Source organism: Scyliorhinus canicula, chromosome 16 (assembly GCF_902713615.1).
Source record: "Scyliorhinus canicula chromosome 16, sScyCan1.1, whole genome shotgun sequence".
In the NCBI taxonomy this organism is placed as follows: domain Eukaryota; kingdom Metazoa; phylum Chordata; class Chondrichthyes; order Carcharhiniformes; family Scyliorhinidae; genus Scyliorhinus; species Scyliorhinus canicula.
The window spans coordinates 88,238,372-88,257,644 of NC_052161.1; the positions used below are offsets into that span (position 1 = coordinate 88,238,372).

Here is a 19,273-nt window from a genome sequence, read left to right on the forward strand (position 1 = left end):
CGGAGAATCGGCCGGCAGCGGCGTTAATCCCGCTCCCGCCGGGTTTTTAAATCTCCGACCGGCCAAAAACCGGCGTTGTGCAAATCCCGCCAGCAGCCTCTGAAAACAGCTGGCGCCGGCGGGATTTCATTATTTTTTTCTTTCACCAAATCTCCGGCCCGGATGGGCCGAAGACCCGCCGACGTGGCCACGGGTCACGTCGGCGAAAAACAGAGTAGCTTTAAAACGGCGTCAACCATTGATGATGGTTGACGCCGTTCAGTGTGGGGGGGGGGGTTGCGAGTGGGGGGGGGGGTTGCGAGTGGGGGGGGTTGCGAGTGGGGGGGGGTTGCGAGTGGGGGGGGGTTGCGAGTGGGGGGGGGTTGCGAGTGGGGGGGTAGGGGTGGTGGGGAGGGGGGTAGGGGTGGTGGGGAGGGGGGTAGGGGTGGTGGGGAGGGGGGTACGCCGGGTCTCAACGCCGGGTCCCCACCCTCTCAACGCCGGGTCCCCCCCCCTCTCAACGCAGGGTCACCCCCCCCCTCTCAACGCCGGTACCCAGACCCCCCTCCCCCTCCCCCTCCCTCTGAAGGCCGGTACCCCCCCTCCCTCTGAAGGCCGTACCCCCCACTCCCTCTGAAAGCCGGTACCCACACACCCCCCCCTCCCTCTGAAGAGGCCGGTACCCACACACCCCCCCTCCCTTTGAAGGCCGGTACACAACCCCCCTCCCTCTGAAGGCCGGTACCCACACACACACCCTCTCTCCTCCTCCCCCCCTTCCTTCCTCCGCCCCTCCTCCCTTCCTCCTCCCCCCCTTCCTTCCTCCACTCCCCTTCCTTCCTCCACCCCCCTTCCTTCCTCCACCCCCCTTCCTTCCTCCTCACCCCCTTCCTTCCTCCTCCCCTCCTTCCTTCCTCCTCCCCTCCTTCCTTCCTCCTCCCCCCCTCCTTCCTCCACCCCCCCTTCCTTCCTCCACCCCCCCTTCCTTCCTCCACCCCCCCCTTCCTTCCTCCACCCTCCCTTCCTTCCTCCACCCCCCTTCCTTCCTCCACCCCCCCCCCCCCCTCCCTCTGAAGGCCGGTACCCACACCCCCCCCCTCTCATCCTCCCCCCCCTTCCTTCCTCCTCCCAGCCTTCCTTCCTCTCCCGCCCCCTTCCTTCCTCCCCCCCTTCCTTCCTCCTCCCCCCCCTCCCTCCCTCCCCCCTCTCCCTCCCTCCCTCCCTCCCCCTCCCCCCTCTCCCTCCCTCCCTCCCCCTCTCCCTCTCCCCTCCCTCCCTCCCCCTCCCTTCCTCCCTCTCCCTCCCCTCTCCCCTCCCCCCCCCTCCCTCCCTCCCCCCCTCTCCCCCCTCTCCCTCCCTCCCCCCTCTCCCTCCCTCCCTCCCCCCTCTCCCCCTCTCCCCCCCTCCCTCCCTCCCCCCCTCTCCCCCTCTCCCCCTCCCTCCCTCCTCCCCTCCTTCCCTCCCTCTCCCCCCTCTCCCTCCCTCTCCCCCTCCCTCCCTCTCCCCCCTCCCTCCCTCTCTCCCCCTCCCTCCCTCTCCCCTCCTCCCTCCCTCTCCCCCTCTCCCTCCCTCCCTCCCTCTCCCCCTCCCTCCCTCTCCCCCCCCCTCCCTCTCCCCCTCCCTCCCTCTCCCCCCTCTCCCTCCCTCTCCCTCCCTCCCTCCCCTCTGCACCCCTCTCCCTCCCTCTCCCACCCTCCCATCCCTCTCCTCCCCTCCCTCCCTCTCACCATCCCGCTCACCCCCTCCCTCCTCTCTCCCCCTCGCTCCCTCCTCCCAATCCTCATCAACCCCTCCCTCCCTCTCCCCCTCATGCCCATCCCTACAGTCCCCCTCTCCCCTCTCCCCTCGCCCTCTCCCCTCTCCCCTCGCCCTCTCCCTCGTCTCTCCCTCCTCCTCTCCCCTCCCCCCAACGCCGGGTTCGTTCCTTCCCCCCCCAAAAACAACGCAGGGTCTCTCTCTCCTCCCCCCCCCCAACAACGCCGGGTCTCTCTCTCCTCCCCCCCCCCCCCCCAACAACGCCGGGTCTCTCTCTCCTCCCCCCCCCCCCCAACAACGCCGGGTCTCTCTCTCCTCCCTCCCCCCCCCCAACAACACCGGGTCTCTCTCTCTCCTCCCCCCCCAAACAACGCCGGGACTCGCCACTTCCGCAGCGGTGAAACTGACGCGATACACGTCAGTCCGCTGCTGGCCCTTTCGGGAACGGAGATTAACGGCTTAAAAGAAGGCCCTGACGCTGGAGTCACCGCACCGCTTTTCCCCGCCGGAAATGGGCGTCACGTCGGTCCGCAGAGAATTTCGCCCTTTATTCTCCACTTCTATATCTCCCCTTTTCCCCCTTCCACCCCCCGCCTTCTGCTGTCAGTCAGTTTTTCTTAAAGAAGTCAATGAATGGCTGCCACCTCCAAACGAGCCCCTGTATTGAACCTTTTAAGGTGAATGTAATCTTCTCTAGCCTGAGAAACTCTTCCATGTCATTGGTCCACACTCCCGACTTTGGAGGCCCCTAATCCCTCCATCCCAGCAAAATCCACTTGGGAGGCAAAGGCAAAATCGTCGGCCATCCCCCCCCCTCCCCCCCACCCCCTGTGCTCCCGGATCTTCCGACGGTCCAGATATTGCCACCTCCGGACTCGGAGTCACCCTCCCTTCCAGGACCTCTGACATGACATCTGCGAATCCCCACCAAAATCCCCTCATCCTCGGACACGCCCAAAACATATGGACATGATTCACCGGACTTCCCCCACACCACCCACACCTATCCTCTACTCCTCAAAAAACCAACTCATCCGGGCCACAGTCATATGAGCCTGTGGACCACCTTGAACCGTATCAGGCTGAGCCTGACACACGACGAGGATGCATTGATTCTTTTAAGGGCCTCCTCCCTTAGCTCGACTTCCACCTCCCCCCTCCCCCCCAACTCGTCTTTCCACTTCATCTTCACCTCCCCGATCGGGACTCTTCCCACTCTATCAATTCCTTATATATTTATGAGACCCTCCCCTCCCCAACCCCTGTTTTTGACATCACCTCATCCTGTAGTAGCCTCAGGGAGAGGCGAGGGAGGCTTGGAACCTGCCTCCGGACAAAGTCCCGTACCTGCAGGTCCCGAAATCTGTTCCCACACGGTAACTCAAACTCCTCCTCTTGCTCCTCCAGGCTCGGGAAACCTTCCTCAATGAAGAGCTCCCCAAATCTCTCAATCCCTATCCGCTGCCACCTCCTAAAGCCCCCATCCAGCCCCTCCGGAGAGAACCGGTAATTGTCACATATCGATGACCACATCGACACCCCCTCCAGTCTCATATGCTGCCTCCACTGCCCCCACATTCTCAAGGCTGCCACTACCACTTGGCTTGTGGAGTACTGAGCCGGCGAGAACGGCAGAGATGCTGTTAGCAGAGCCTCCAGCCTCGTGCCCTTGCAAGATGCCGCCTCCACTCGCTCCCACACCGACCCCTCCCCCACTACTCACTTCCTAACCATTGAAATATTAGCCGCCCAGTCATAATTAAAAAAGTTAGGAAGGACCAAGCCTCCCTCCCCACGCACCCGTTCAAGAAGGACCTTCTTCTCCCTCGGGGCTTCCCCAGCCCATATAAAACCCGAGATCGCTGCATTCATTTTCCTAAAAGATGCCTTGGGGATAAAGATTGGGAGACACTGAAACACGAACAGCAACTTGGGAGGACTGTCATCTTCACAGTCTGTACCCTCCCCGCCAATGACAGCGGGAGCAAGTCCCACCTACGGAAGTCCCCTTTCATTTGCTCAATCAACCTGCCCAAATTTAATTTATGAAGCTGACCCCAGTCCCTTGCCACCAGAATCCCCAGATTCTTAAAACTCCTTCCCACCACTTTGAACGCATCTCCCTCAATCTTCTCTCCTGCCCCCTTGCCTGGATTGCGAAGACCTCGCTCTTGCTAATGTTTAGTTTGTAGCGAACCGGCCAAATTCCTCCAAAATTCCCATAATTCCTGCAATCCCCCCAACGGGTCTGTTACATACACAAGCAAATTGTCCGCATAGAGTGAGACCCTATGCTGCACCCCCTCTCACTATCCCCCGTCAAACGCTCAATGCTCTCAGCGCCATTGCCAAAGGCTCTATGACCAGGGCAAACAGTAGTGGGGAAAGTGGACACCTCTGCCTTGTCCCCCTGCACAGACTAAAATACTCTGACTGAACCCGGTTGGTCCTTACATTCGCCACTGGTGCCTGATATAGCAATCTGACCCAATCCACGAATCCAAGCCCGAACCCGAACCTTCCCAGGACATCCCACAGGTACCTCCACTCCAACCGATCAAAGGCCTTCTCTGCATCCATGGCCACCACCACCTCGACCTCGCGCCTCTTCGTCGGCACCATTATCACATTTAGGAGCCGTCTAATATTGGACATCAGGTGTTGTCCCTTCACAAATCCTGTCTGGTCCTCCCCTATTACCTTCGGAACACAATCTCTACGTGCATAGCCAAGATCTTTGCCAGCAATTTAGCATCCATATTCAACAGGGAGATCGGTCTATATATCCCACAACTCTCCGGATCCTTAACCGGCTTCAAAATAAGGGAGATCGATGCCTGCGATAACGTTGGGGGGAGCACTCCCAGCACCTTGGGCTCATTAAAAGCCTTTACTAGGAGCGGCCCTAGCAGCCTGGAAAATGTTTTATAAAACTCAACCGTGTATCCGTCAGGTCCCGGGGCCTTACCCAATTGCATCGCCCCGCCAACCCGTCTATAACCTCCCCAAGCCCAATTGGGGCTCCCAATCCCTCCACCATCACTTCATCTATCCTCGGGAACTCCAGCCCCCCCCCCCCCCCCCCCCCCCCAGGAATCGCTCCATACCCTCCTCCTCGGCTGAGGCTTCCGATTTATTCAATCTACTATAAAATTTCCGAAACACAACATTCACCTGCAATGTGTTTTCCCAATCTGTTTCGCTGCCTCCTGTTTCCTCAGCTGATGCGCCAGCATCCTGCTGGCTTTTCCCCCATGCTCATAGACCGCCCCGTTTACCCTCCTCAGCTGTCACTCCGCCTTACCTGTGGACAGGAGCCCAAATTCCAGCTGCAGTCTCTGACGCTCCTTCAGAAGCCCGTCATCCGGAGACTCTGCAACCCTCCTGTCCACCTGTAAAATTTCACCTACCAGCCTGTCTAACTCCACCCGCTCAGCCTTCTCCTTACGGGGCCGAATTGAGATGAATTCCCCCCTAATAACCGCCTTCAGTGCCTCCCACACCACCCCAGCCTAAACCACACCTGTGTCATTGATCTTTATATATCCCCGAATGGCCACCCTCACCCGCTCGCACACCTCGTCCTCCGCTAACAGCCCCACATCCAACCCCTATTGTGGCCGCTGGGCTTCCGTTGTTGACCTGCAGGTCTACCCAGTGCGGTGTGTGGTCTGACACCACAATTGCTGAATATTCAGCATCCACCACCTTACCCAGCAGCATTTTGTCCAACACAAAGAAGTCTATCCAGGAATATACCTTGTGTATATGGGAGTAGAATGAAAACTCCTTACTCCTTGGCCTCCCAAATCCCCACGGATCTCCCCCCCCATGCGCTCCATAAACCCCCGCAGCTCCTTTGCCATAGCTGATACCTTCCCAGACCTGGAACTCGACCGATTCAGTCTCGGCACCAGGACCGTGTTGCAATCTCCCCCCATTTTGTTTTGAAATAATTTTTATTCAAATTTTCAACAACAAATCTGATCACAACAGAGAACAACAGTAACCCCTCCCCTCCAATACAAAAACAATAAATTAACAAGAAAAATAAATAAGCATAAAACCATGAGAACAAACCCCCATAACGAACCCGTAACCCTCCCCCTCCCGGGTTGCTGCTGAAGTTTTTTTTAATAAATGTTTTTATTGGGTTTTTGAACAAGGTATAATTACCGTTATGTACACAGAATAAGAAACATATATATATACACAAATTTAGAGGAGGAGGGCGCATCCCAACATAAAAATATATAATAAAATATGAAATAGAATAACTGGTGGGGTATTGTGCACCAGTTCGACAGCGGCAGCTCTGCACATCTGGCAAAATTACCCACACCACATAAGTCGGCAACTGCGGGGGTTGGGGGTGGGGGGGTTGGGGGGGGGGGGGTGAGGTGGGAGGCGGGGGAGGCGGGGTCTGGGGGGGGCACACACACATTTGGGTGCCGGGGAGAAAATCACAGGGTGCGATATTTGGCTGTGCTGTGTGTTGTTGTCGCCCGCCCCTCCCGGACGGGTCTCGCTGCCGTCCCACGCTCTCCCCCGCTTCTGCCGCTCCTCCCGTCCTCCATCTCCATTTTCCTCGTTCCCTGCTCCTGGAGGTGTCATGCACGTTTTGGCATCCCGTGCCCTCCCTCCGGCACCCACTTCCCTGCCCCGGCCCCACCCCGCCGGCCCTCCTCTCCCATCCCCCCCCCCCCCATCCCCCCCACGGTTCGCCTCCCTCTCCCCAGGTTTAGCTGTCTTCCCCCCTCCCCCCCCCCCGTGTTTCGCCCCTCCCTCCTCCGGTTTAGCCGTCCCCTCCCAGTCCATCTCTCCCCTCCATGCCCCGGCTACCTTCCCCCGATTCCTGACCATTTCCCCCTGATTCTTGGCCAACCAGCTATTCTTCCTCTTGTTCGTTGGCCACAAACAGGTCCCGGAACAATTGGGTGAACGGCTCCCACGTTCTGTGGAAGCCGTCGTCTAACCCTCGGATGGCGAATTTGATTTTCTCCATTTGGAGAGATTCCGATAGGTTGGACAGCCAGTCTGCAGCTCTGGGTGGTGCTGCTGACTGCCAGCCAAACAGGATTCTACGGCGGGCGATCAGGGAGGCAAAGGCAAGGGGTCCGCCCTCCTCCCCAGGAATAGATCTGGCTGGTCCGAGACCCCAAAGACCGCCACTTTCGGGCATGGCTCCACCCTCACCCCCACCACTTAGGACATAGCCTCGAAGAAGGCTGTCCAGTACTCCACGAGTCTGGGGCAAGACCAGAACATGTGGGCGTGGTTGGCCGGGCCTCTTTGGCACCGTTCACATCTGTCCTCCACCTCCGGGAAGAACCTACTCATACGTGTTCTTGTTAAGTGGGCTCTATGTACCACTTTTAGTTGCGTCAGGCTGAGCCTTGCGCAAGTGGAGGTGGAGTTGACCCTATGCAGTGCCTCGCTCCAGAGTCCCCACCCTATCTCAATCCCCAGGTCCTCCTCCCATTTCTTTCTTGTTGCGTCCAGTACGGTGTCGGCCCTTTCTACCAGTCGGTCATACATGTCGCTACAGTTCCCTTTAACTAGGATACTTGTGTCCAGTAGGTCTTCCAGTAGTGTCTGTCGTGGCGGTTGTGGGTACGTCCTTGTCTCCTTTCGAAAGAAGTTTTTGAGCTGCAGATACCTTAGCTCGTTCCCCCTGGCTAGCCGAAATTTCTCTGTCAGTTCGTCCAGTGTTGCGATCCTGCCGTCCGTGTATAGGTCCCTGACTGTCAGTGTCCCTCCGTCCTGCCTCCACCTTTTGAAGGTGGCGTCAGTGAGTGCTGGTGTGAACCTATGGTTGTTGCAGATGGGAGCTTTGTCCGACATTTCGGTCAGGCCAAATTGCTGCCATAGTTGGTTCCAGGATTGGAGGGTGGCGGTCACCACTGGGCTGCTGGAGTGTTTATTGGGTGGGGATGGGAGTGCTGCCGTGGCGAGGGCCCGGAGGGAGGTCCCCACGCAGGAGGCCTCCTCCGCGTGCACCCACTCGGCCTCTGGCTCCTGGATCCATCCCTTTACTCGCTCGGCTGTTGCCGCCCAGTGGTAGAATTGTAGATTCGGGAGAGCTAGCCCCCTCCGGGATTTTGTTTTTTGTAGGACCTTCTTTAGGATCCTAGTATTCTTCCCCCCCATACGAACGCCATAATTAGTTTGTTTCGTGCTTTGAAAAAGGCCTTGGGGATGTAGATCGGGATAGATCTGAGTAGGAAGAAGTAGCTGGGCAGTACGTTCATTTTGATCGTCTGGGCTCTCCCCACGAGGGAGAGTGGGAGTGTCCTTTTTTACTTCCTCCGTCAGACTGGTGAGGTTCCATTTGTGGATCCCTTTCCAGTCATGGGCTATTTGGATCCCCAGGTAGCGGAATTAGTGTCGGGCTTGTTTAAACGGCAGCCCCTTTAGTGCTGCCCCCCTCCCCACTTGCGGGTGTACTGGGAAGATCTCACTTTTGCTCATGTTGAGTTTGTAGACCGAGAAGGCGGCAAACTCTTTCAGGAGCGCGATGATTCTGTCCATGCTGCTTTGTGAGTCCGAAGTGTAGAGGAGCAGGTCATCTGCATCAACAGTCAATTTGATATTTGGGGGTACCATTAAAGTACAATCGGCAGTGAATTTGATATTTGCAGGTTATTCAGTTAAAATACAATCAACAGTCAATTTGATATTTGAGGGTTATTCAAGAAAGCACTCAACACTGAATTTGATGTTGGGGGTTATTCACTAATGTACATGCGACAGTGTATTTTATGTTCAGGGGTTATTGGGTAAAATTCAATTTACAGTGAATTTGAGATTTTGGGAGTTGTCATGAAAGCACAATCGACAGTGAACTTGATGTTTAGGGTTATTCAGTAAAGTATATTCAACAGTGAATTAGATGTTTGTACAGTACAATCAACAGTGAATTTGATGTTTGGGGGTTATTCAGTAATGTGCAATCGACAGTGAATTTGATGTTTGGAATTATTCAGTAAAGTACAATCGACAGTGATCTTTTTTTTCAATAATGTTTAGAGTATCCAATTATTATGTTTTTTTTCCAATTAAGGGGTAATTTAGTGTTGCCAATCCACCTAACCTGCACATCTTTGGGTTGTGGTGGTGAAACCCATACAGACACGGGAGGAATGTGCAAACTCCTCACGGCCAGTGACGCAGGGCCAGGATTAGAACCCGTGCCTCAACGCTGTAGGCAGCAGTGCTAGCCACTATGCCACGTGTTGCCCTATCGACAGTGAACTTGATATTTGGGGTTTATTCAGTAAAGGACAATCGACAGTGAAATTGATGTTTTGGGTTATTTAGTAAAGAATAATTGACAGTGAATTTGACATTTAGGTGGGTTTCAGTTCAGTACCATCGACAGCGAACCTAATTCTGATGCTTGGAAGATATTTATTAAGGTACAGTTGACAGCCAACTTAATGTTTGGAGGCTATTTAGTCAAATACATTCAACAGTGAATTTGATCGTCGGAGGTTTTTCATTAAAGCACAATTGACAGTGAATTTGATATTTGGGGGTACCATTAAAGTACAATCGACACTGAACTTGATGCTTGGAAAATATTTATTAAGGTGAAGTCAACAATCAACATAATGCTTGGAAGTTATTCAATCAAATACATTCAACAGTGAATTTGAACATCGGAGATTTTTCAGTAAAGTGCAATCGACAGTGAATTTGATATTTGCAGGTTATTCAGTAAAATACAATCAACAGTCAATTTGATGTTTGTGGGTTATCATTAAAGTACAATCGACAGTGAATTTGATGTTTGTGGGTTATTCAGTAAAGTACAATCGACAGTGAATTTGATGTTTGTGGGTTATTCAGTAAAGTACAATCGACAGTGAACTTAAAAAAAAAATTTAGAGATCAAATTATTTTTTTTTCCAATTAAGGGGTAATTTAGCGTGACCAATCCACCTAACCTGCACATCTTTGGGTTGTGGGGGTGAAACCCATGCAGACACATGGAAATGTGCTAACTCCAGCCGGACAGTGACCCAGGGCTGGGATTCGAATCCGGGCCCTCAGTGCCTCAGGCAGCTGTGGTAACCACTATGCCACGTGCTGCCCTATCGACAGTGAACTTGATGTTTGCAGGTTATTCTGTAAAGTACAATTGACAGTGAACTTAAAAATTTTTTTTTTTTTTTAAAGAGTATCCAATTATTATTTTTTTCCAATTCAGGGCCAATTTAGCGTGGCCAATCCACCTAACCTGGACATCTTTGGGTTGCGGGGGTGAATCCCACGCAGACACGGGGGAAATCTGCAAATTCTACATGCACAGTGAGCTAGGGCCGGGATTCAAATTGGTTCCTCAGCGCCTTTGGCAGCAGTGCTAACCACTGTGCCACTTGCTGCCCTATTGACAGTGAACTTGATGTTTGCGGGTTATTCAGTAAAGGACATTTAACAGGAAATTTGTTATTTGGGGGTTTTCTGTCGAGTACAATCGACAGTGAACCTGATGTTTGGGGATTATTCAACCAAGTACAATCAATGATGAATTTGATTTTTGGGGGTTATTCAGTAAAGTACAATCGACAGTGATTTTGATGTTTGGTGATTATACAGCAAAGCACAATTGACAGTGCACTTGATGTTTGGAAGATATTCTTTAAGGTACCGTTGATAGTTAACTTGATGTTTGGGGGTTATTCAGTGAAATACATTCAGCAGTGAATTATACCGTTGGAAGTTTTTGAGTAAAGTGCAAGTGATGGTGAACTTGATGTTTGGGGGTTATTCCATATAGTACAATCGACAGTGAATTTGATGTTGGGGTTATTCCGTATAGTACAATCGACAGTGAATTTGATGTTGGGGTTATTCCGTATAGTACAATCGACAGTGAAGTTGATGTTTGGAGGTTATTCGGTAAAATATAACCCACAGTGAATTCAACGTTTGGGGGTTATTCAGTATAGTACAATCCACAGTAAACTTGATGCTTGGGGGTTATACAGTAAAGTACAATCGACAGTGAACTTGATGTTTGGGTGTTATTGATTAAAGTACAATCCACAGTGAATTTGATATTTTGGGGTTAGTCAGTAAAGTACAATCAACGCTGAACTTGATATTTGAATGTATGCAGTATTGGACAATCGGCAGTGAATTTAATGTTTGTGGGTTATTCATTAAAGCTCATTCACTAATCGACAGTGAAATTATTGTTTGCAGATTTTATTCAAAGACCCTGACCCCCTGTGTTACATTTGATTTTTCTCCCTACTTTACACAGCTGCCTCAAATATCACAGCATGTTTATCATAGGTCTGCACCCACATTACGTGTCTCCTTACATGACCCCATATTACACACAGGCCCCGTATTACACACATGACCCCCACCCCATTTTACACACATGAGCCCTGATATTACAGATGGATCTGGATTCTCCCTGTGTCACTCATGGTTTTCCCTGTTGCCCCAATATTATGGATTGACCACTCTTTGCTCCAAGTTAGTTATATGCCGGTCACTTCCCCCCCCACCCCCGTGTGTTGCACGCCATTTGTGGCCTTCCTATTTGAAACATGCATCTCCTCCATCCTCATAAACATCATAGTCATCCTGTTCCTCTTCATCATCTTCATTCTCTTCCTCCCCCATGTCATTATCTCCATTGCCATCATCCTTCTCGGTCTCGCTTGCCTTCCTATTGCTTTGTTCATAGTCTTCATTTGGAGAATGCTGCAACGAGAAGCAAAACCTGGTGACTCCCTGTTCGCAGCCCTGACTTTCCGCTCATTCAGTCTGCCAGGGTCTATTTCACACACTATTCCTTCTGAATCAGTCCATACGAACAATCCTACAGAGCCAGAACCCAGAGTGAGCCGCACAGTAAGCTCTCCTCAATCACATTCATTGGGTCTCTAGATCCCCACTGAACTGCACCGTCCATCCCCCACTGCCAACTGTGCGACTCCTCAACCAGCTGTTACGATAACCTGGGCCGGTGTGCAGCCAATTCCAGCTACACCCGTTCCCAAGACACATAAAAGTGAATTAACCAATAATTCTTATAAAAATGACCGAAGTCTTTGGCTCTTGACTGCCCAATAATTACAGTACCAGGTTTGTAAGTTAAAACCCAATTACTGTTTATCTATAACAGGAATAATGATGAAATATACAGTAAATAGAAGTGTTAATGACAAGCTAGTACCTATTGCCCCCTTTAACAGTCCCCCACTCCACCCACACACAAGACAAACACAGAGGGGTGGTAATGGGTAAAAAATAATAAAGATGAAGGTCAAAAAATAAGAATCTTTGCTCCAGATGGTGCTTGCTCGACACACTTTCTTCACAGCAAGCTTGTAGCCTTAGGTCTTTGCTTTTCAGTCGGTAATGATCTACCGGGGCTGGTTTAGCTCACTGGGCTAAATCGCTGGCTTTTCAAGCAGACCAAGCAAGCCAGCAGCCCGTACCAGCCTCCCCAGACAGGCGCCGGAATGTGGCGACTAGGGGTTTTCACAGTAACTTCATTGAAGCCTACTCGTGACAATAAGCGATTTTCATTTTCATTTTCTTTGTCGATCCATTCATTCATGGTCCCAATAGTTTAGAAAAGTATAGCACTCACAGGCAGCAGGCTTCCTGGAGACACCTCCAGTGAAATTCTCTGTCAGTGGGATCCTCCATTCTGCCGGCATGCCTGTGGGTTTCCAGACGGCATGGTGAGGCCACCATGGAAATCCCATTGGCTGACTGCTGGAATGGAGGATCCCCCTGCCTGCGAGGGCGCAGGAAAACACGGTTAGCATACCGGAGAATCCAGACCATTGTTTCTCATCAAACTGGGCCTTCAGCTCGAGGTTTGCATTCAGGCCTCTCTCTTTCTGTAGAGACACTCTATTTCACATCAAACCTCGCTTTCAGATCGTGCTTTGACTTCAGGCCTCTGCAGTCTCAAGAGAATGATGCCCAGGCTTTCTGGAGAGGGAGTCAGCCCTCACAATGGCCTCATAGAGAGAATTAGTTTAACTTTTTTGGAGACAGTTAATTAGATCCCTTCATCAGACTGCCAGAATCAAAGCTGAACCAAAACTGGGAGCTCGGGACTCTGAAAAATATATCAGTGGGATGAGATCCAATCACCACCTGTTACCGGGCAGAGAACAGAGGAAATAAGGGAATAAACAGGAAATGCTGAGGAAGGACCCTGACACCCAAAATGGTGGGACTCCACACCTCACCCCACAAATAGAGGGAGGGCCCCTCACCCTCATGCTGAAGTGTAAGGATCCTCACGTTAATTCCCCATGTGTCCCTTGTTTTTTTCCTTTCAATTTCTGCTTTTTGGCTATTTCAATGTTTGTACATGGATAATTAATGGGACCTATGCCTTTAAGATGCATGTCACCTTTAATTTGATTGGCTGGTAAATGAAGGATTGACTTGTGACCTCATGCAAGGCAGGTTGTAGAGTTGTTTATATTTCGGATGAGCAGATTCAAGGGAAATCAGTACTGACACATTGTGATGGACTTGGCTATCGGCTAATGGATTGTTTTGGATTGCTTGGCCTTATTCATGGCGCTTGCTGATTGGTCAGGGTTTTCTCTGGAATGTTTCTTCCTCTGTTTGACTCCGTATTTCTCTTTGACTTTGTTTTGGGTCAGAAGCTGAAGGAACATTCCTGATCTCTCTCGTCTGCTGGATTCTTCCTTTTTAATAAATATTTCTATTGATTTTTATATTTTTTGGTAGGTGGTTATCATTGCCAAGTCAAAGCTTTATTTTTACAAATTTCCATCTGGGGATGGGGAGAGGTGCTGGTTTGATATCCATCCCCATATAGAATGTGACACATGTATATACAGCTGTGTTGCGATTGGGCTCCTTCTCTGAAGCTCTGCTGCCTACCCTGTGCCTTGTCATTTACTGCAGCCCTCCCCCTCATCTCCCCCCTGCCTCTCCCCTCCCTCCCACTCCCCTTCCTCCTCCATGCCCCCACTCTTTCCTTTATGTTTTCATGGCACATCTGTGCCTCCCCCATCCTTCCCCGCCACCACGCCCCCCCCTCCCCCGGTCTATTGGCTGCTGGCTATGAACAGGTCTCGGAATAAGTTGGTGAACAGCTTCCGCCTCTTGTAGAAACCCTCTTCCGACCCACAGATTGTGAATTTTATTTTCTCCAGTGGGAGGAATTCCGAATTGCCCGAGAGCCATTCTGCAGTTTTGGGTGGTGCTGCTGAACACCAGCCGAGCAGGATTCTTCAGCGTGCAACTCGGGAGGCAAAGGCTAGGGAATTGCCCATCCTCCCCAAGAAGAGTTCTGGCTGGTCCGACACCCCAAAGACCTCCACTTTTGAACTTGGCTCCACCTTCACCCCCACAACCATGGACAATGCCTCAATGATAGTTGTCCAGAACCCGACAAGTCTTGGGCAGGCCCAAAACATGTGAATGTGGTTGGTCGGGCCTCCCTGGTAATGTTCCCATTTGTTCTCTACCTCCGGGAAGAACTTGTTCATTCAGGTTCTGGTTAGGTGCGCTCTGTGCACCGCCTTTAGCTGCATTAGGCTTAGCCTTGTGGAGCTGGAGTTTGCCCTTTTCAGTGCTTCGATCTCGAGTCCCCATCCTATTTCTGTCCCTAGTTCTTCCACCCATTTTACCCTTGTCTCGTCCAGTGGGGAGCATTCCTCCTCCAAATGTCGCCCATATTGTTTATGCCTTGCCACTAGTGACGAGAGCCTATGTCGTTAGTCTGTGACTCTAACTTAGTCTGGTATTGTCTCTTGGCGTCCCTGATGATTTTGCGGTCCCGATGCAGGAACTCTCCTCCCTCCTCACCTATTCTGCTTCTAGCTCCTTCACCCATTCCCTCACTCTTACTGTGGCTGCCCAGTGGTAGTACTGGAGGTTTGGGAGGGCCAGGCCTCCATGTTTCTTTTCCTTTGTAGGACCTCTTTGGGGGGTCCTTGAACACACGCACGCACACACACGCCATGATCAGTTTGTTTACCATATTGAAAAAGGCCTTGAGGATGTATATTGGTAGAAATCTGAACAGCAAGAGGAACCTGGGCAGTACACGTTCATTTTGATCATCTGCACTCTCCCCACCAGGGACAGTGGGAGTGTGTCCTACCTCTGCAAGTCCCTTTTACTTCCTCCACCAGACTTGTCAGGATCCACTTAAGGATCCATGTCCAGTCTTCAGCGATTTGGATCCCCAGGTAGCAGAATTTGTTTTGGGCTTGTTTGAACGGCTTTCCTTCCAGCTCTGTCTTTCTCCCTTGCAGGTTCACTGGGAAAATGTAATTCCTGCTCAGGTTGCCTTTGTAGCCGAGAAGGCTCCAAACTTTTTCAGGTGCTTCATGATCCCTTCCATGCTGGTTTGGGGTCCGAGATGTAGAGGAGCAGGTCATCCGAATAGAGTGAGAATCTATGCTCTCTGTCCCCCTTCTTGACCCTTCCAGCTTTTCGCCTCCCTGAAGGCGATCGCAAGGGTTTCAATTGCACAGGCTGAACAGAAAGTGGGCATCCCAGCCTTGTGCCTCTGTGCAGCTGGAAGTATTTAGAGCTGGTGGTGTTGATCCGCACCTTCGGCATTGGAGCGTTGCATAACATTTTCACCCAGGTAAGCCTGATCCAAGCCCAAACCGCTCCAGTACCTCTGTGTGGTACTTCCACGCGATTCTTTCAAAGGCCTTTTCTGCGTCCAGGGAGATGATCATTTCTGGTGTTCTCTCTTGGATGGGGGTCATTATCAGGTTCAGCAGGCGCCTGATGTTTGATGTTAGCTGCCTGCCCTTGACAAAGCCCGTCTAATCCTCTGCGGCCACTTCTGGTATGCAGTTCTTCAGCTGCCTAGACAGTATTTTAGCATCTACATTGAGCAGCGTGATGAGTCTGTAGGACTCGCATTCGGTCAGGTCTTTGTCTCTCATGGGTATCAGCGAGATTGATGCTTGTGCTAGCGTAGGCAGCGGTGTGCCCCTTCCTGGAGAGTCTGAAAACGTTTCTGCAAGTGTGGGGCCAGTGCTGCCGCAAATGCTTGTCGAGGTCGGCAGGGAATCCATCTGGTCCTGGTGCCTTCCCCACCTGCATGATCTCCATGACTTCCCCCAGTTCTAGCGGTGCTTCCAGCCCCCGTTTTCTATCCTCTGGCTTGTCTATTCCACCGAGGAACTGCCTCATCCTCGAATCCCCATTGGGGTCTCAGAGGCCTACAGCCCCCGGTAGAAGACCTTTGATGACATTTTCTGTGCTATTTCCCTCGAGGCTTTCTCAGCTGGTGGGCCAGCAAGTGGCTTGCCTTGTTTCTGTATTCATAAAAAGTCCCCCATGTCTGGCGGAGTTGGTGCACTGCTTTCCCAGTGGGCGAGCAGGTCAAAATCCATTTGTAGCTTTTTCCTCTCCACCATCAGCTCTTTAGTCAGGCAGCAGAGTATTGTCGACCTACATCCAGGATGGAGTTGACCAGTTGTTTCCCAGCTGCCCTCTCTACGTGCTTTATAAGTGATTATCTCACCCCTGATCACGGCCTTCTGCACCTCCCAGATGGAAGATGAGACTGCCCCATTCTGGTTATTGGTAATGCTCCCCTCTAAGGCCTGTGATATTGCCTCACAAAAGTCCTTGTTGGCAAGGAGGACCGTGTCCAACCTCCATGGGGGGAGTTGGGCACAGCCCATCTACAACCTCACATCCATGCAGTATGGAGCGTGGTTGGAGGTTGCAATCACGTCTACCTCATACGCTGCAGGAAAGAATGTCCCGAAGCTTGGTACATTGGCGAGACCATGCAGACACTGCGACAACAGATGAACAGACATTGCACGACAATCACCAGGCAGAAATGTTCCCTTCCAGTCAGGGAACACGTCAGCAGTCAAGGGCATTCAGCCTCTGATCTCCGGGTAAGCGTTCTCCAAGGCGGCCTTCAGGACGCGCGACAACGCAATATCGCTGAGCAGAAACTTACAGCCAACTTCCGCACACATGAGTACGGCCTCAATCGGGACCTTGGATTCATGTCGCATTACATTCACCCCCCACCATCGGGCCTGGGCTTGCGAAATCCTACTAACTGTCTTGGCTTGAGAGAATTCACACCTCTTTAACCTGGGATCACCCCCTATCTCTGGATCTGTAAAGACTTAATTACCTGTAAATGCTAGCATTTAAAGGATTGTCTTGCATCTTTGACTTTGTCTATATATGTGTTTCTGGAACATACCTCTTCATTCACCTGAGGAAGGAGCTGTGCTCCGAAAGCTAGTGATTTGAAACAAACCTGCTGGACTTTAACCTGGTGTTGTAAGGCTTCTTACTGTGCTCACCCCAGTTCAACGTCGGCATCTCCACATCATACTTTATATACCTGGGAGAAGAGACAGAACTCCTTCTCCCTTGGGTATGTGAACCTCCACGGGTCCACTGCTCCCATCTGTTCCATAAATGTGCCTAGTTCCTTCACCATGTTCGATGTTTCCCCCGATTTTGGCTTTGATCTGACTGTCTGTGGGTCCTGTACATAATTAATGACACTCCCATGATGAATCGGTGTGTGTCTATGTTGGGGATTTCCACTGCAGTCTTCTTTATGAACTCAGTGTCGTCTCAGTTGGGAGTGTACACGTTAACTAGGACCACTTGTGTCTCTTCCAAGACACTGCTGACCCATGATGTACTGTCCATCTGGGTCTGTCCGTAACCGTCTTTCTTGCTGTAAAAGCTGTCCTCTTATTTAGCGGCATGGGTACCCCTCTAGCTCTTGTCCCGTAGTATGAATACTACGCAGTATTCCCACTCAGCCCTTTCTTACCCACAGTCAGTCCTTCTCCCTCAGGTATGTCTCTTGGAGGAAGGCTATACCGGCCTTCATGCTTTTCAGGGGCGAAGACTCCGGATCTTCTCACTGGGCCGTTAAGTCACCTGTCGTTCCAAGTGATTATTCTGATGGCCGGTTTCTGTCTGTCCGTCCCCCTTGCGGTATCAACCATACTTACCTTGTGGTTGCGCCCCTGCACTCTAGGTTTTCACTTTGTTAGGGGGCCATCCAAAATGGCCTCGGTCACTGTACTCATCTTGAAGCTGGGCCCTACGCTCCGGGGTTTCCCTTTGTCTAGGGACCACCCAACATGGCTCCCAACTATGTGTATGCCATGTGGATGTGCCCCTGCACTTCGGGATTTCCCTTTGTTTTGGAGACCCTCCAAAGTGGATGTTTGCGGCGCCATCTTGTTCCTTGTTGCCACGTGCGATCTGTCATAGACAGTCTAGAACCCTTCCCACCCTCTCCCCCCTTATCCCTATTGTTGTCCCCTAGTTCTCCACCTCCTCGCTTACCCCTCTACCTCCCTGTTGATGGTGTTCAGCCCCCCATCGCCATGCGCTCTCTCCCCGCATCGGCGCACCCCCTTAACCGTACCTCCTGGCACTATCTTTCCCTCTGGTGTTGTGGCGCACCCCTCCTCGGGTCCACCAAAAGCCTCTCCTTCGCCCACTATCCATCTTCTCCCATTTCCTCGTCCTCACTCTCTCTTGCACTCTGCTGCCATCGCTTCCATCTTTCTGTGTTTTAGCTCCCACATTCAGGTCATAGTGGTACAGTCCCATGCAAATAGACTTTTCAAGTTTCAGTCTTTTGGGTTGTTCCCCTTATCGTTGACTCTGCGGCTGCCTTCCCAGCCTGTGCCCTTGGATGTATTCATCCGCATCCGCAGGGACAGTGAAGAAGTGTTTCCTACCCTGAAAGGCGAGCCATAGTTTGGTTGGGTATAGCATCCCGAGCTTCTCCCCACTTTTGTACAGGGCCACCTTGCTCTATTGAATTCCACCCGGCGCTTGGCCAGGTCTGCCCCAGTGTCTTGGTATATCCTGATCGGGTGTCCTTCCCAGTTTCAGGACTTTGTCTGCCTGGCTCAACGCAGGACTCTTTCCTGACATTGGTACTGGTCCAGCTTGCTGATTATGATTCTTGGCTGCTTCCCAACTCTGGGTTTTGGCTGGAGTGAACTGTGGGTTCTGTCTATCTCTGGTGGTTTGCGGAAGCTATTTCTCCCCACCAGATTTCCCAGCATCTGGGCCACGAAGTCTGTGGCGTCCCTTCCCTCGGTTCCTTCATGCAGACCCAGTATATGCAAATTTTGGCTCCGCGACTGATTCTCCTGGTCTTCAATCTTTCCTTTTAGGATCTTCTGTGTCACCAGCAACTTCACTACCTCCGATTCCGGATCGAAAATCCAGTTGCCCTGGTCTGATGAGACCTTCTCCCTAAAGGTGTTCCCCTGGGCCTCCAGTTGCCTCTTCGCCTTGTTCAGAGGTACCTACATGGCTACCAATGCTTCTGCCACTGCCAAGTGGACCGCTGCCTTCGTGTTGGCCTTGAAGACCTCGATGGCCTCTTTGAGCTCTTTTAGTTCCTTGGTGAGGGACTCCTTCCACCAGCCCCCCAGCACAGGGGAGCTCCGTGTGCTACCTGGTGGTCCCTCTCTGTCAGGTGTGTCTGGGGCCCCGTCGCTTTGAGTGTCTGCCATCTCCCCTGCTCATT

General features: G+C 51.8%; 1 protein-coding gene across 9 annotated transcripts in view; it reads right to left on the reverse strand.

Annotated features, from left to right (window-relative positions):
* Nucleotides 1-9,300: 9,300 nt before the first annotated feature.
* Nucleotides 9,301-19,273, reverse strand: part of LOC119950801 (transmembrane cell adhesion receptor mua-3-like) — a 113,751-nt gene continuing 103,778 nt past the window's right edge. For all 9 annotated transcript variants that reach the window (XM_038773588.1, XM_038773587.1, XM_038773593.1 and 6 more), the window contains one exon: nt 9,301-11,457. In XM_038773588.1, coding sequence (XP_038629516.1) covers nt 11,290-11,457 — 168 coding nt within the window. In that variant the 3' untranslated portion in view covers nt 9,301-11,289. The remainder of the gene's footprint in view (nt 11,458-19,273) is intronic.